At 46.9% G+C, this 18,194-nt stretch overlaps 1 protein-coding gene across 1 annotated transcript; it reads right to left on the bottom strand.

The window, feature by feature from the left end:
- Nucleotides 1–456: 456 nt before the first annotated feature.
- Nucleotides 457–14,670, bottom strand: LOC143828388 (uncharacterized). Its single transcript, XM_077318794.1, has 16 exons — nt 14,566–14,670; nt 13,975–14,074; nt 12,702–12,745; nt 11,482–11,571; nt 11,173–11,223; nt 10,036–10,113; nt 8,815–8,898; nt 6,855–6,938; nt 6,331–6,411; nt 4,905–4,985; nt 3,687–3,776; nt 1,875–1,986; nt 1,292–1,351; nt 1,094–1,180; nt 862–1,010; nt 457–702 (listed from the first exon to the last, which is right to left on the bottom strand). Exons 1-16 carry the CDS (start codon nt 14,617–14,619, stop codon nt 457–459), a joined length of 1,491 nt encoding a protein of 496 aa, XP_077174909.1. The 5' UTR covers nt 14,620–14,670.
- Between the last annotated feature and the right edge of the window lie 3,524 nt (nt 14,671–18,194).

Here is an 18,194-nt window from a genome sequence, read left to right as displayed (position 1 = left end):
GCCTAATCCAGGCCCCGTTCCTGCCAACACTGCCCTGGATGCCACCCATGCACCCAAAGTGGCCCTTATCCCTTGCAACCAGATGTCCAAGCCCCGGTCAGAAAGATGTGCCCCATCATTTATGAGATACCTTCATGGACCTTTAATATTAATAGACCCAAATCATATGTCTTAAAATATAAAGTATAAAATATAAGGTAGGGTGTTGAAAACTTTGTCAGTATCCTTGAAAAAACCAATTAAGAAATAAGTTCACTGATGAAGTAAAAAAGGAAAATGAGGTTTTATACTTCAGAACTCGTTCTATTGTTTGAATAAAGTTTTTTCCATCCCCAGCTTGAAAATATCTTCTTGTCTATTCATCTTCAGCTGATGGGTCGTCTCTGCTTCTGCCACCGTATGAAGCCAGAATGAGGGGTAAAAATTAAGGAGCCCCAGGAACGCCTGGAGCTCTTGCTAGGACTGGAGGGTGTGTGCTTCCAGGAAGGCTGTCCCAGGTAGGATGTATTCCATCTGCATCTCCCAGGAATTCCACCTTGGGGACCCCAAACGCACATCTTCACCCACAACCCTGCCTTTCGAACCACCCCTAAACTTCCTTCCACCTTTCCACCAGGTGTGCTTCTCTTCCTCCATCACCAGGACCTCATCCAAGGAGGGCTCTGCCCCCAGGATGCCCTTCAGGAGGGCTCCCATCAGCTGCTGGGAAATGCCAGGGGCCACACAGACGCCAACCACAACCAGGACACAAATAGTGAAGCCATTAAAACAAATATATTAACAAACAAGAACTAAAATACACTAACAATATATCAAAACTATCTTATAACATTAATAAAAAACTACATTACAATTATTTACAGATAATATTTCCATACAATTATGTACAATTCGGATGTCCATATTTATTTCCGGCATTCTTTCTAGCTGGCCTCGGAGGGCCCGTACATCCCTATAAAGGGCCCTGGTGGCTTGTCTGTGTCCAGCCATGTGGGCCTCCATCGCTGATACTGCAGAGGAAAGGGAAAACGGAAATGCATCAGATTGTGCTGTGCCAATCAAACTTTACTCTGGAACACTGGGAGCCACTTACATTGGGTCATGACCCTCTCCTCCCAGGAGCTGACAGCGGAGATGAGCTGGGCCATGGGGTCTTCTGTCTGTGCCTCCCCCTCAGCATCTGCAGGGGAGGACACTGACATTAGGATACTGTGCCAATCTGTGCCTGGAGCACTTTGTTCGCTCACAAAGGCTGGGTGTTTCTCATGAGAGTGCTGAGACAGTCACTTACTTGGGCCTCCAGCCTCCTCCTCAGGCCCTGTGGGCTCCTCCGTGGCCGGGACTGGAATCCCTGTGGAGGACAAAAGTGGCCAGAATGAGTTAGGCCACACCCACTCCACCGCAAAGAGCCCCTGGGGAGTCTGGAGGGAGCAGTGAAGGGGCTGAATCTGCCGATGATACTAAGGTGTTCAGGGCGAGGAGAACCAGGGAGGACTGTGAGGTGCTCCAGAGTGAACCCTCACAGGTGGGCCAGTGGCATTGATGACAAATGCAGTTCAAGGTGGGCAAGTGCAAAGAGATGCCTCCTTTTGGCTCTTGGGCCAGTCTCCCACCTAGAGAGTGCACCTTTGCTGGGCTGTTAACAGAGCCCAGTGTGCCTCGGGGTACATGAACTCTCAGACTTCCTCCTCTCCTGTCTCCTTCCCTGAAATTACAACCGACCATAAGGAGTCCGTCCACCTGATGTGCAAGGTGTTGGTTTATATTCTGGGTTTCCTTAGGGGCTGGCTTCAAAAAAGAATGCTGGAAAAGGAATGAGAGTGCTTTGGAGGGTGAGCAGTGGGCATCCCTTCTTCATTGGCTGCATCTCTTACCAGCATCCTGAGCTGAGGGGCCTCCCAAATTGCCCTCTGGGGCCAGTTGATCAAGTTGTTCCTCCTGCTTTGCAGCCCCTATGCCCTGGCCGCTGACCTCCATGCTGGGTGGCTGCGAGGGAGAAGCGAAGAGGGTAAACTTTTCAGTGTGCCAAAACTCTTAGCACTACAAGCCCAAATGGGACACTAAGGAGGGAGGTGCCTGGTGAATCAGAGTCCCACAAAGCTCAAAGCGATTGCAGAAGGCTATCAGAAGCAGCCCCCCACATTCTGGGGCAATTAAAAGTCACTGGCGCAATTAAAACTCATCTTACTCAATTCCCATTTTGATATTTAGCAGATAAATATTTCCTCTGCAACGTTTATGACTGATCTGTGGTGACACTACCTTTCCACTGTGATATCCAGGAGTGGATAGAACTCACTATATTTGAGAAAAGTGCTCCAAACCCCACAGTATTTCAAGTGGAAATGTCAGCGTTGTGCTGCATTAATTTCCTTCCTCACCTTTGTGCTTCCAAGTCTGGCACTAATTGGTCAGGGCATGTCAGTTTTAAGGCTGCAGCATTGTGTTTCCCCTTTGTTCTCTCCCCCCTCATTCGATCAGGAAAAGAAAATTAAACAAGCAGCATCATGCTCCAGTCCCCCCTGCTTGCTTTGGCTGTAGAGGAAACAAACGGCAGGAAATAAATTCCTCTCCAGCCTTGTGCTCCTTCAATGCACATGGGAGCTTTTGACCACCACTCCCCTCCACACTCTTAGCTTCCCCAATCAAGCAGGAAGGAGAGAGCAGCCGGACGACTAATTGTACAATGCAGTATCTGTTTTGGCAAAACAAAGGTGGATGTCCTGGGTTCAGATCAATCTCAATTCAGCAGGATGAACAACGGGGGGAAAATGCAGAACCAACCCTGCTCCAATCAGAGCTAGCTAGCCTGGGCCTTCCAAGCCACACTTTGACCAGCCTACTAAAAAAGCCACCTAGCTACTCTGACAGTTCCTACCTATCTAGGTTTTTCCCTGGTTGTGGGATTTTATTAAGTTCAACATGGTCTGTATTTCATCCTGAATAAACTATTGCCATGATGATGAGCTTCTAGCATAACTCCTTTTGAGGGTCTAGTACTTCCCATCCCCAGTCCCTTGAGAGGTTCGTTCCTTGACAAGAAGGCAGAGTGCCTTGTTTCCAGCATGAAGACAATCAAAAACAGGGACACAGCCGAGTGTTCAGCCATGTCTTCACCTGGCAGCTTCTGAACTTGCTTTGAGAACTCTGAATAATTTGTTTCCTCACTATTGCTTGCCAACCAAGGCCACCTCCAAGGGGTAATGGGAAAACAGTACCAGGGTTCTGTAAAGCAGTGGTCCCCAACCTCCGGGTCGAGACCCGGTACAGATCCATAGATCAGTTGGTTGTGGGCCACGGCTCCTCCTCATCCTCCTCCCCAGCTGCTGCCTTGGGGGCTGCCCTGCCACTCTGCCGCCGGCTCACCTTTGGTGCTCTCTGGTGGCTGCCATGGCTGGAGCTCTCCCTCGGCATGGCACTGCGCAGCTGCTGCTGGCAGCGCCCCCCAGTGGGCAGCAGGAAGTCAGGGGCACTGGCAGGAAAGCAAGTGGAGCAGGGGCTCAGGCAGCGCCCATGTCCCTCGGCAAAAGCCTCCCCCCCTCCCCCGGGCCGCAGTAAAATTGTCAAGCGTTGACCGCTCCCCGGTGATAAAAAGGCTGGGGACCACTGCTGTAGGGTATGATTTCTGGTTTTTACATCTCTGCATTCAAAAGGAACTTAATAGAGATTACCAATACATCAGATACCTCCAGCAAATCAAATTCCTCCAAAACTCGCTGGCCTTGGGTTTTTCTCTGTGGACTTGGGAGCCTTTCCTGCTTCTGACGCTTCTGAATCTGAAAGAGGTGACACTGGGTCAGGAATTAGAGCATTCAGATTTGACTTCTCTACCTATTTGAAACAGTTTTATCGTATTTCAACAAGGCCCTGGAAAGCCCTGAGAACTGGAGCTCAGGGAAAGTTCAGAGACCTTGGATCTTAGATCTCTGCTTCCTAGAATGTATAATGCTTCTTGCTTTAACCCCACACCAAAGCATAGAGGGCTCTTTGTACTTGTATTTTCCTCATTAATATTTTGCCTTTCTCACAGGAACTCAAGCGGATCTTGTGTGTCCTCTTTTTCCACTGGTGACCTGTGTGGCTCAGTTGTTGCCATTGATGTCCCACCCGCCCAAACCCTTTGCCCTGTTTTCTCCTCATTGAAACTGTGTTTCTCTGAAGTCCTAGCATGGTCTATCTCCTGGGTATTTCTTCTTTCCCAGACAAAGTTACCTTCCAGGTCTGTGAATGGATACATCCTTCCATTCCCCTGAATGAGTTTCTTTTTTTTTAAATGGTGCAGCACACATTGCTGTAGGATTGCTAAACTATATTCTCTAAATCAAAATAAAATGTTCTGTTCATGGACTGATTCTGTTTTGGGATCGGGCAGCTGAGACACTTCCGCATTTGTTTTTTCTGGCATTTAGGATTTAACGGGGAAAGGGTGTGTGTGTGTGATGAAGCAGCCCTCTCCCCATCAGCTAGGCCCTCTTGCTCCTTGTTTTTATGCCTTACTGTTCAGAAAGAATCATTCATTGGGGTCCAGTTACCATGTCCAGCCACTCTCTGATCCACCCAAACGTAAGTAGAAACCAAAACACCAGAATCGAAAAAAAGGAGGGGATGCTTTCTTGTTGTGGCTGTTCTCCACAGCAAAACTGAAGTGTTAATTTTGCAAAAAAAAAATGCTAATGTGTTGTGTCGTTACCGTATGGCAATGCAGAAGTGCCATTTTAAAAAAATAATTAAAGGGCTCAGGGGATAACAAAATTTTAATCCCCAAAGTGACCTACAGGACCCCGCTGGAGTCACCTCCTGCCTAAATACCATAGAAAATGACTTTGCTCTATGTACACAAATAGACCCAACCACTGCTGACACTTCCTTCTTTCAAAGGAACATAAAATGTTTAGAGATTATACCTCTGCATCGATGGCCTTCTGTGTTCGGATAGCTTCTTCCTTTGCCTGATTTTTTTCAAATCCTGGTGCAATCCAGAGTTTCTGGTAGATACAAAACAGAAATTTTGGCCATTCCAGAGAACTCCCAATCAGGAACAAAACAAGGATCTGTCATCTAGCTTTGTATTCTCTGCTCCGTCCGGCAACCAGACTCCAGCCGTTAATATCTTTCCCAAAACAAATGACAGATCCTTAAACAAGGGCTGACCACCCAATTGAGAACCAGTTGGTACTTCTTGGTCTTCTTGTATTTTGGATCCTAGCAGTGGGTGGGGGGGGAGGCAACACCCACAAAAAAATAAAAAAATGGGTTGCAGGCAGCTGTCGGCCTTTGAACATCAGTATTCAGCATTAAAATTAATGAGCCTCTTGTGGCGCAGGGTGGTAAGGCAGCCGACATGCTGTCTGAAGCTTTGCCCATGAGGCTGGGAGTTTGATCCCAACAGCCGGCTCAAGGTTCCATCCTTCCAAGGTGGGTAGAATGAGTACCCAGCTTGCTCGGGGGGGGGGGGAAACGGTAATGACTGGGGAAGGCACTGGCAAACCACCCTGTATTGAGTCTGCCATGAAAACGCTAGAGGGTGTCACCCCAAGGGTCAGACACGACCCGGTGCTTGCACAGGGGATACCTTTAACTATATATGTGTGTGTGTGTGACGAGATCAAGCCCCCCACCCCCCGGCTGCCTTCTCGCCATCACTAACTTAGGGCTGGGAAATATCTTTTTAGAGAAGGTCACGGTTCTGGTCCTTATTTTGTTTGGTGTGACCTCTACTGACTTCAGAAGAAGATGAAGAAGAAGAGTTGGTTCTTATATGCTGCTTTTCTCTACCTGAAGGAGTCTCAATGTGGCTTACATTCACGTTCCCTTCCTCTCCCCACAACAGACACCCTGTGAGGGAGGTGAGGCTGAGAGAGCCCTGATATTCCTGCTCGGTCAGAACAGTTTTATCAGTGCCGTGGCAAGCCCAAGGCTACTCATCTTGCTGCATGTGGGGAAGGAGCGGGGAACTGAACGTAGCTCGCCAGATTAGAAGTCCACCCTCCTAACTACTACACCAAACTGTCTTCAGGAAGAAGATCTTCTACTGACACATGCTGTCAGGACAGTGTCTCAAACCAGCATGGATATCTGTTCCCTGATTCCACTTTTTTGCCAGGTCTGTCCGTGGGCCCCGAAAGCAGGCACATACCTCCGTCCTGATCCAAATCAGAGAGCAAAACTGGTGGTGGGGGGGAGGGGGGGGAGAAGACGTGCCAATTTGGGAATGCCCACCCTCCTAAATATCACAGAAAAGAAGGTTCTCCTCCAAACACAAATTCATCCTCACTGCTGCCATCTATTCTCCCGACGTTGAAAGGAACATAATAATTTTAGAAGACCTACCGGTGCGGAAACCTCCCTCTTTCTTTGGAAGAGCTCTTTCAGGGCAGTCTTTCTTGCTATTTCAGGCCCAAGCACAGGCTTCTGGGAGAGAGAGAAAACCCTCCGTCTGGCAGCCAGTTCCCACCATCGAAGGCAGACCAATGCCGTTGCTGCAGGCACAGCTTAATTTCGGTCCTCGCAGAATGAAACCACACTGGGAGTTCAAAGCTACCCAGAGGTCTTAAATTTTTCCACACAAAGTTTAAATTCCATTCATGCTTCTAACTAACTGGGGCTTTCCCTTGTTCCCTATTGTTCCCTATACTGGGCATCCAGCGTGATTTCCAGGGGCATAATGTAAAAGCATTTTTATCACTGATCCAGATCAGACCCCAGAATGAAAGGCAGAAATCTTGACCATTCTGGAATCCTCACCCTCCTAAACGTCATTGAAAGGAAATATAACTACGGAAACGAATTTGACCCCACCTCTGCTGATTTATCCTCCTGCTTTGAAGGGAATGTAATAATTTTAGAAGACTCACCTGGGCATAGATGGCATTTTTTCTTTGGAAGATGTCTTCATCAGCTTTCTTCCTGTGAAGGTTAGGGACGCCCCAAGGCTTCTGCTATTGAGAAAAAGGATTGGCCATTCTGGGTATGGATTTCCCAGGCATCCCATCTCATCATGAACAGGCCAGGGTGCCCTCAGCCAGGTTGGAACATTTAGGTAGGAACAACCAAATACACCAATATAGGATGGGGGAGACTTGTCTTGGCAGTAGCATGTGCAAATAGGATCTAGGAGTCTTAGTAGACCATGCATTGAACATGAGTCAGCAGTGTGACTCAGTGGCTAAGAAGGCAAATGGGATTTTGGGCTGTATCAAACGGAGTATCGTGTCCAGATCACGGGAGGTGATGGTACCGCTTTACTCTGTTCTGGTTCGGCCTCACTTGGACTACTGTGTTCAGTTTTGGGCACCCCAGTTGAAGAGGGATGTAGACAAACTGGATTGTGTCAAGAGGAGAGCAACAAAGAGGGTTTGGAAACCCAGTAATGTGAGGAAAGTTAGGGGGAGCTTGGTCTGTTTAGCCTGGAGAGGAGATCATTGAGAGGGGATCTGATAACCATCCTCAAGTAGTTTCAGTTATATGTAAACCACCCTGAGCCTTCGGGGAGGGCGGTATATAAATATGAATAACTAAATAATACATTAGAGCTGTTCTCCAAAAGCAGTTCTCTCCCAGCTCTCTTGGCCCCCGTTCCTCACAGGGTTTCTGTTGTGGAGAATGGAAGGGAAGGAGATTGTAAGTGGCCTTGGGACTCCTTTGGCATGTGAAAAGCAGGGTGTAAACCCCAAATCTCTTCTTCATTCACAGGGAAACTGAGGCGTCAGGCAGTGCAGATTGTGCTGTTTTGAGATTCACTTGGAAATGTGTCAGAGTTGTGTTGTTAGAGTGGCAGCAGATTTTCACACCCCTGGTTCTATCCTTCTGAGTTTGTGATGACCTCCACTGGCTCTCTCAAGACATTTGGAAGAGTTACCCTTGCCACAATGTTCATACACACTTCTAACTGGTATTTATTTATTTATTTATTTATTTATTTATTTATTTATTTATTTATTTATTTATTTATTTATTTATTTATTTATTCATTCATTCATTTATTTATTTATTTATTTATTTATTTATTTATTCATTCATTCATTCATTTATTTATTTATTTATTTATTTACCGCCCTTCCCTACGGCTCTGGGCGGTTTACATAAAACATTTTGGAACATTTACATAGAATGTTTCCTGTTTTGTCCAGATTGGGCATCCAGTGTGTTTGCCAGAGCTGTCAGCAGCCCACCCCAAACTAGGCACTTTCCTGTGTCCTGATCCAAATCAGTCCCCAGAATAAAGACTGGGTGGGTGGGATCTTGGCACTTTAGGAGTGACCAGCCTGCTAAGTAGAACTGGACACGAGGAGCTACTATGCACACAGATTCAACTCCTCCTGCTTTCTGAGAATCATCCTAATAATTTTAGAAGATCTACCACAGTCCATGGATGGTATACTTTCTCATCAAACATCTTCCCCTGATATCTTTCTTTCAAACTGTGGTACGACCCAAGGGTTCTGGTGCAGAGTGAAAATCATGTCGGCCACCCCAGGCATGGAAATCCCAAACACCACAACCCATCATGACCATGTCAAGGTGCCCTCAGCCGGGTCAGATCAAGGATCTGTCTTCTAGCTCTGCCTTGTGTACTCTGCCCAGCAGCCAGTCTCCAGCTTCAAAGGCAGACAAACCTCTTTCTTACACCAGATTCCTGGGACCCTTTAACTAGGGAAGGACTGACTAGCCGACTGGCAACCGGCAGGACTTGTTTAGTCTGCCTGCGTTTTGGATCCTAGCAGTGGGTCAGCAGTGGGAGTTCACAGCCACAGAGGACAAGTGCCATTTCTTCCTCCTGCTTTTTAGGAAACATTATAATTTCAGAAGATCTACCTGTGCAGAGAGGGTGTTCTTCCATCGTAAACCTTCTTCCTCCGTTGTACTTCCACTGAATGTTGGCAAAAACCGGGGGTTCTGCTATAAGGGAAAAGATGGTTGGCCATCCCAGATATGACACTCTCAACAGCCATACGCAGTCATGAACATGCCAAGATCCCCTTGACCAGGTGAGAATGTGGATCTCTTAACCAGGTGTGTATTGTCTGCTCCCTGGTTGAAGCCAGTAAAACAACTACTAATGACATCTAATTGGCCTCCCTCCTGTATCGCACCCCTAACCTCGGTTGTGTGGATGGTGCCCCCCGACCCAGCTGCTTGCCATGTCGCGACCCCTGTGAAAGGATCGTTCGACCCCCAAAGGGTTCCCAACCCCAGGTTGAGAAACACTGACCTAAAGGGATAGTTAGCTTTATTTTCGTTGCTGAATGACATGATTGCTGTATAGAACCTAGTTAATATATTCCTAAACTGCTTTTAAACCATTTCAAGCAGGGCTCGCAAAAGGGCAAGCAGCTTGGCCGGGGGGGGGGGGCTCCATCCACAAAAGAGCCTTGCGGGGTAGATCAAGATAGAGCATTCATCTGGCTGGAGCAGCAGAAAAGAGTTAGATTGGCATCGTGGGAGGAGAGGCAGAATTGAAATGAGAAGCCCCGGAGGGGGGGGGGGGAAACAATTTATATACAATCATGAACAATGGATCTTCACACCATCGGTCCATTTTGGTTTAATTTCTGTGAAAAAACACTTGAACATTTTTATGGTTGGGGGTCACTACAACATGAGGGACTATATTAAAGGGTTGCGGCATTAGGAAGGTTGAGAACCACTGGTTTGAAGAAACTTTTCTTAAATGACTGTTGGCATCTGGTTATTGGCACACAAATACTCTGAGGAACCTTTAGGGCTCACTAGCTCTGACACTCTTTGAGGTTCAGTTCCTTCCCAAGGATGCTCTTGTGCTACTTGTGTCTTGAATTAACAGGAACGCACACACATAAATGCCAAGGCACCAGGTCCTGCTGGGCCAAAGTCCATGCTGAACTGTTGACTGTGCACAGCCTGATAGCTAATTTGTCCCAGGGTGTCTTTAAGAAGATTCACCAGCCTCCTGGCTGCCATCAGGGACAGATCCCACTACTCGGAAATGCCTCAGACCATCTTGACAGGACCCCTCCCCCTGCTTTAGAGGGCCAATTAGAAGTCTGGAAGAAGTACCTGTTGACACCTGGAGGCGTTTTCTTTCTTCTTTGTCACATATAAAGGTGGCCTCCAGTACACAGTGCAGCCTGGGTGCTGTTTACAAGGACGACAACAGCAACAAAACAGGTTTGGGCAACTCCAAATATAGACCTTCCAACACTACATTGAGTTTCTGCCCCGTCAGACCATGGAGGTTTCTGGTATTGGGCCTTGTTGACTCTCTTGCTGGCAGAAGGACTCCAGCATCTCAGTCAAAAGCTTTCCCTAATCAGCTTTCTGAGAGCCTCCAGGAGAAACTCCAGGGACTGCCTTGTTGGATGCAAAGCACATGCTTGCACTATCCTTGAAGCCTCACACTTCAGCTGAGTTCAAATGCAGCTCAACAAACATTTGCTCTCTGGCTCAGTAAGTGGCAGAGAGCAAGAAGAGAGATCATTTGGAATCCGGCCAGATCCTTTATGCACCCAAAGAAGTCACACAATTGGGAGAAGAGGTGCCTGCCAACACCTTCCTTGATGTCAGGGGTAGTCAACCTGTGGTCCCCCAGATGTTCACGGGCTACTATTCCCATGAGCCCCTGCCAGCAAATGCTGGCATCTGAGGGACCACAGGTTGACTACCCCTGCTCTAAATGTTTTAGAAAGGGAGGGGCTTTTGTCCAGCAAGCAAGACTTCTGATTAGCCATTCCAGAACTGATCAACAATGTATATATAAGAAATGTAATTTTGGCCACAGCTGCCAGCACAGCATAAGGAGCTTCACTGTGCAACTGCCAGTAAGCTAGAGTAGCCATTTTGTGCTGGCTCCTATGGCAGCCATTTTGTGGCAACCATTCTGCAGCTGTGCCAAACATCCTGAGTCAGATGGGCTAGAGAGGCCCCCTGGCTCAAAACATCACTATTCCAGGTTTAGATGGTTAGACCTGGATTTAGGGGACCTTGATTTTTAAAATCTCCTAATTAAGAAGCTGCAATGCAACCTTGGTCCAAGCATTCTTTCTAACCAGTATCATGAACTCAATAAATGAAAGCTATATACTCCTGCTTGAGCTCGTCTGGGATATATGCAGCAGGGCTGAAAAAGGCACTCAAAGGGACTTCTCTACATCACATTTCCACCTCTCCATCTCCCATCCCTCCCTTTCCCCTCACCTGAGATGGTGGAATGAGGTCCTCTTTCCTTTTTTCCTTCTTCATCATATTCTGTGGTAAAGGAGATGAGAAAGAGCATGGGGGACAAAGGAACCCAGGAGACTGTCCAGTTGCCAGCTCTGGCTTGTGAAATCTCTGGTGACTTTGGGGGTGTAGGTGAGCATGGGGTGATTTGAGGTGGGGAGGGACCTCAGTGGGGCAGAATGCCACATTTTCCAAATCAGTCATTTTTTTCAAGGGGAATTGATACAGTTGGATACCAAAAACCCCTTTGTATTAACCCCAGGTTTCAACCCACCTCCCTCATACCTTAGACAAAGTCTTCATCCATTTGTATAAATCCTGAGAAGGTCTCTTGGGACGTTTTCCAGTGCTTTTAGCCTCCTTTCCCAGTGTGGACTGTAAGAAGGCAAGTGAGAGAACATTCCTTGTCCAGAATCATATAATTCAAAGAGGTGGAAAGGATTTGGGAGGTTCTTGCCCTTCCACTTTGCGCCCATCTGCAGATCTTATGCAGATTCTTCCCATCCCTTCATCCCAAACATTGATGGCCATGTAGAAAAAACTGGGATGGAGCCCTCTGGTACCCTCTTCAAGAAGGCCTCCCTCCAGATTCACCAAAGTGCCCTTGCAGTCTGCTGTTCTATGAACAGGATGTGAATCCACCCAAGTGTGCTTTCATTTATCCCATAATTTCCTTGCTACAAACTCACCCGGGGCCTGGTGATCTTTGGCCCTCAAAAAGCACATTCCAACTCTGGACCCACCCTGGTGAAATCTACTGCCCACAGAGATGAGGGACCTGACAGAGGTATCCAAGTTCCCCAGGGCCTGAAAAACAGGGCTATTCCATCATGCACACGGGTGAGGCCAGGATGCAGAGATGACATCCCCCCGCCCATCCCAGGCACCCCATCCCACCCAGGCACATGGAGAGGGAGCATCCGGACTCAACTTTAAGTATTTGTTACATAGTTTTTATAGACGTATTCTAACTTTGTTGTATAATATGTTGCACACCACCCCAAGCCTGGTAACAGAGAGTGGCGGGAAAGAAAGAAAGAAAGAAAGAAAGAAAGAAAGAAAGAAAGAAAGAAAGAAAGAATTTATTTATCTTTGGATTTATATACCGCCACTCTCAAATAGTCTTGCAGCAATTTACAATAAAACAATAAAATACAATAAACCTCTAAAACCCCCTTAATACAGTAACATCTAAGCACCTAAAAGGTGACAATACCGTCAAAACTCCCACCCCCTGTTCAGCATGCAGTCAAATGAACTCTCTCATTAGGAGTAACCAACACTAACACTAAGGGATCCCCCTTTGGAAATACCGGGACCCCACCCTGGCCTCAACCAAGCGCCTGGTAGAAGAACTCTGTCTTACTAGCCCCCATGTGATTTTATGGGCCCCTTTCAGACTCTTATCCTGACTATGATTCTAGGATTCCCCTATTAGTTGAAGGATGATGATGATACCGACCACCCCAATTCCTAATCACATCAAGTATGCCTCACGTACTCACCGTCCCATCAACCCACCACTGAATTTGAGACCTTGGTGCCAGACCTGTGGAAAAATTCAACCAAGACCTTGTTTATACTGTCAGTCAGCAACCTTTTATTGGCATAAAATATGTATAAGACATATAAAAATAGGGTTTAAAATTTCAACAAAATAATAAAATAGGCCATGGAGTTACATAACCAAACAGATCTTAAAATGATTCAATAAACTATCAAAGATAAAATACAAGGTAGGCAGCATATTATAAAAGCATCTTAGTTAAAATTCTGGCAACTGAAATGGTTACTTCTGGGTCTTTGTCAGAGAGCAGAAATTGCAAGGTCATCGATTTACTTACAGAAGGCTTGTTTCCCAGCAAAGCAACAAAGCTGTCATCCCGACACTGCTCATATAAGGGGCAATCTAACAAAATGTGTGAGACAGAGTCAGGGCAACCAGAACCACACAGACAGAGTCTTGCCTGGTATGGGATATGGTGGAATCTTCCCTCTAAGACCTTTGAGGGGAAAGCATTCATTCGTGCCAGGAGAAAAGCTCTTCTCAGGGGTGGGACATCAAGAAGATGCAAATATGTAGGCATAATATTTCTCTGCATAGTGATGCCAAAGAATGCTGGTGAGCATGTTATACTGAACATCAAGCCAGTCCCAACTTAAGAAGTACTGCAACAAGGGGACGTGAGCCCTGTAGTTGTCGGAATCAGCAACTTCTGCAGGGTGCATGATTGAGGACAATATAAAGAGTGTCCAGGTGGAGGAGACATCTATTTAAGAAACTTAGATCAGGAACTTCTGGGTCTTTTCCCAGTTATCACCTCCTGTGCCCTGTTTGGCTCAAGAGGAGACTTCCTGATCTTTTGAGCACACTAGTAGAACTGCTGACCTAGCAGTTAATTAGGTCTCTTCTCTCCTCTTTCTCTTCATAATAAGACCATTTTATTTTTTTAAACAGCCTCTGTCGACAGTAGGGATAGGGAAGATCGGACCCACTGGGCTTCGCTATACACAATCTCTGGGGAGGAGACATTACGACCCCCCACTCCCCCGGCCCCTGTCAAGATCTCTATGATTTGTCTGGGCAAGAGGAAGACCCTCTGAACAGGACATTCTGAAGATAGCCAAGGATTGAGATGGACTGGCAGAGGGATGGATAGGGGAAGGATCAAAGGATCCCAAGAGAGAGATGAGCCGTGCTTCTTGGAGCTGCTCACACAAAACCCCCATGGCCACTCAACGGGTGGCCTTTCCGCCAATTATTTGAAACTTCCTTACCCTTCTCCTTTTTGTGACGTCGTGACATCAATCCCTTGAGCACTCGGAAGGCGAAATACATGGTGGCAGTAAGGCAAAACAGCCCTATCCACAAGAAATCCTGTTTGGGTAGGAAACATGAAGAAGAGGGAACTGTGACACTCATCAATCAATGTGCCTGCTGGAAGAGCCTCTCCATATCCTGGATCCCATCAGCATCCGAGGCATCCCCTGGAGAACATCCTGGGAGCTCCTGGCTGCCATTCCTTTCCCCAAGATAACTTCCCTAATTGGTGACCGTGGGAGGGGTGGAAAGTGTTTTGCAATCGCAGAGGACTTACTGAGACCCCCTGGAGTTTCCAAGGCAAGAGACGTTCAGAGCCCCTGAGATGCCTGGGTCTCCCCTCCAAATCCTGGCCAGGGCGTCTGAGATCTGACAAGGTCAGGCCAGCTCAGGGCAGCAGCCATCAGGACACCAGACTTCTCCCTTCCCCCAGCCACAGATTCCTACTTGGAGAGGGTCCCGCACCCAATCCAAACCCACCTCCTCCTGCCCAAACTCTCAAGTTCCAGCATTCCTCCATCTCCTTCCAGAATGGCGTCCTTTCTTACCTTCACCACACATCCCACACAGAATATTTTGCCTTCTTCTACCTGTTCAGCCATTGGGCTCTCGACTCTCAACCTGCTCTTTCCAGCCACTGGGAGCCGAGTGAGCCCAACGGCTGCTGGGAGCATCTTTTGCATCCTCCGTTGCCACGGATGCCGGAACCCCCCCCCCCCGATAGTGACATCAGCGGTGGGGATTCCGTAGGCCCTGGCTGTCCAGGAAGGCTGATCTGGTGGACTGGTCCAGGGGAGGTGTAAGTTGTTCCAGGTTTGGTTTTCACTTTGCAGCCAGACCTGCCCACCCTGTCGGCAGGGTGGGCAATTCAAGCATGAGCTTCCATAATTGAAATGGAATAATTCCATAATTCCTCAGGCAAGCAGTGGGTCACAGGTGAGGGAAGGGCATCTCTGCTGGGTTGACATGTGTGCAGGAGCCATTGCTGATCTGTCACTTAGAGGCTCTGAGCACCAACAGGAGGAGGGTGAATTGGAGGAATGCCAGCCTCCAGGTGGGACCTGGGGATCTCCTGGAATTACAGCTCCTCTCTAGACTGCAGAGCTCAGTTCCTTTGGAGAAAATGGATGCTTTGGAGGGTGACCTCTGTGGACCTGTCCCCCACTCAGGACCCTGTCCTCCCCAGGTTCTGTCCCCAAACCTCCAACTGTTTTCCTTGACTCCTGGCTGCTGGATGCAGCTCCAAGAAAACAACTGGGCCTTGCTGGAGCTCACTGATTTCCACGGGGCCTGTAAAATGGAGTTCTTCCACCAGGCCTATGGTTGACACCAGTTAAACTACCAATGACATCTAATTGGTCTCCCTCCTGTATAACACACCACACCCGGGTCTGGTTCTACACCTAAGGGGGGATTCTTAAAATGGATTTTAATGTATTTTATAATTTATAATCAGTTCAGAACCACTAGAGGAATCTTTAGCTTTATTTTCCTTGCTGAATGACTTGATTGCTGTATAGAACCTAGTCGATATATTCCTAAACTGCTTTTAAACCGTTTAAAGAAACTCTTCTTAAATGACAGTTGGCATCTGGTTATCGGTACACAAAAACTCTGAGGAACTTTTAGGGCTCGACTCTGTAAGCCCCCTCACTAGCTTTGACTCTTTTGGTGGTTCAGTTCCCTCCCAAGGATGTTCCATCCCTCTTGTGCTACTTGAGTCTTGAATTAACATGTTCACAGAAACAAAAATGCTAAGGCACCAGATACTGCAGGGCACTTTATGAAATCCCCAGACGATTATGAGCATTTTGCCAATGTGATACTACGACTACTACTGTGACAGTATATTGGAAGAGCAACCACTGACGAAGATAGAACAGAAAGCGGGTCACTTAACCTAGGATCCCGTTTTGGTTGACTCTTTATGTTTGATCATATGTTTGACCATTTAGACTTTGTTATAACCTTTTCACTTATAAAGATAGAGAAGACTGCTACATCATTGTGCCTCGTGATTTCCTTTTTTCTTTTGAGTCCACATTGAGGAATCCACGGTTCTATACTTGAAAGGCAACAGATACTGCAGGGCCAAAGTCCATGCTGAACTCTTGACTAGTTATTTATTTATTTATTTATATTTATATACCGCCCTCCCCGGAGGCTCAGGGCGGTTGCCTCCTGGCTGCCATCAGGATCATATCCCACTACTCAGAAATGCCTCAGACTATCTCGATAGGATCCCTCCTCCTGCTTTAGAGGGCCAATTAGAAGTCCGGAATAAGTACCTGTTGACACCTGGAGGCCTTTTCTTTCTTCTTTGTTGCATATAAAGGAGGAGGAGAAGAAGAGTTGGTTCTTATATGCCGCTTTTCCCTACCCGAAGGAGGCTCAAAGCGGCTTACAATCGCCTTCCCTTTCCTCTCCCCACAAGAGACACCCTGTGAGGTGGGTGAGGCTGAGAGAGCCTTGATATTCCTGCTCGGTCAGAACAGTTTTATCAGCACCGTGGCGAGCCCAAGGTCACCCAGCTGGCTGCATGTGGGGGAGCGCAGAATCGAACCCAGCATGCCAAATTAGAAGTCCGCACTCCTAACCACTACACCAAACTGGCTCTCTTTATATGAGCCTTTATATGGAAAGGGATGGGGAATGTAAGCTGCTTTGAGAATCCTTCTGGTAGAGAAAAGCAGCATATAAGAACCAACTCTTCTTCTTCTTCTTCTTCTTCTTCTTCTTCTTCTTCTTCTTCTTCTTCTTCTTCTTCTTCTTCTTCTTCTTCTTCTTCTTCTTCTTCTTCTTCTTCTTCTTCTTCTTCTATGGATAACAATTCCCAGGAGCCCCTGGCAGTAGTCCAAGGACATCTGGAGAGCCACAGCTTGGCCACACCTGCTCTAGAGGTTCCCACGCATACTGGTTTGTGAAAACCTCACAACGCAATTTCATGCACTTGTATGGAAATCAGCTTCTTGTGTGTCACCCATCAGTTGATGCATTACCAAAATAATTCCTGTATTGATTTGTTGACTTGCATTAGTCTATTAAGGTAACAATTATTTGGTGTAAATGAGACCAACAGTTGTTGTATGTATCGAAGCGAACAGACGGCATCTCCTTGCTTAATGCAGTGCTTTATTAATTGGCCCCGCTCTTTCATCTTCATCAATTCCTGTGCGTGTCATATTTCTCTATTAAATCCCCCTAATTGTAGCAATAAAGTTGACATGCTGAATATTATATGATGGGTGATTTTACATTGCTCCGATTGCCTTTTTATAATATAATTATTAGGCTCTTGGTAAGCGTGATTCATTAAACTAGGAGGATTTTAAAATAGCTACCCCCGCTCATTGATTCTTGCCTATAATCTGAGACGTTTCCCCCCGCTTTAATAACTGGGTATGCCATCATTTCTAAAGTTGAAGTGTGTATGGGAAAACAAAAGGATTTTTCCCTTTCATCTTACAGAATTGTTTCTTGAAGGGTGATTTGATACCTAGCTTGTGCTTTGAATGTGTTTGAATGTCAGCCATTCAAATGCAGGAAATGCTAAGTAGAATCTTTCAAAGAAAATGTAACCCTCTGAATCCATTTGTGACATAAAAGCTAATGCAGTGTAAGATCAAAAGAGGTTTGGTTCAAATCCCTGACCGTTTCTGCATTAGGAGACATAGCTTGGTGCAATGGTTAGGAGTGCAGGCTTCTAATCTGGCGAGCTGGGTTCGATTCTGCACTCCCCCACACGCAGCCAGCTGGGTGACTTTCGGCTCGCCACAGCACTGATAAAGCTGTTCTGACCGAGCAGTAATATCAGGGCTCTCTCAGCCCCACCTACCTTACAGGGCATCTGTTGTGGGGAGAGGAAAGGGAAGGAGAATGTAAACCACTTTGAGACTCCTTTGGGTAGAGAAAAGTGGCACATAAGAACCAATTCTCTTCTTCAGTAATATCAGGGCTCTCTCAGCCTCACCTCCCGCACAGGGTGTCAGTTGTGGGGAGAGGAAAGGGAAGGCGAATGTAAACCGCTTTGAGACTCCTTTGGGTAGAGAAAAGCGGCATAGAAGAACCAACTCTTCTTCTTAAGTAATCTCAGGGCTCTCTCAGCCTCACCCACCTCACAGGGTGCCTGTTGTGGGGAGAGGAAAGGGAAGGCGATTAAGCCGCTTTGAGACTCCTT

Source organism: Paroedura picta, chromosome 2 (assembly GCF_049243985.1).
Source record: "Paroedura picta isolate Pp20150507F chromosome 2, Ppicta_v3.0, whole genome shotgun sequence".
Lineage (NCBI taxonomy): Eukaryota > Metazoa > Chordata > Lepidosauria > Squamata > Gekkonidae > Paroedura > Paroedura picta.
The sequence above is the reverse complement of the archived record's forward strand: the minus strand, read 5'-3'. Positions and strand labels throughout refer to the sequence as shown.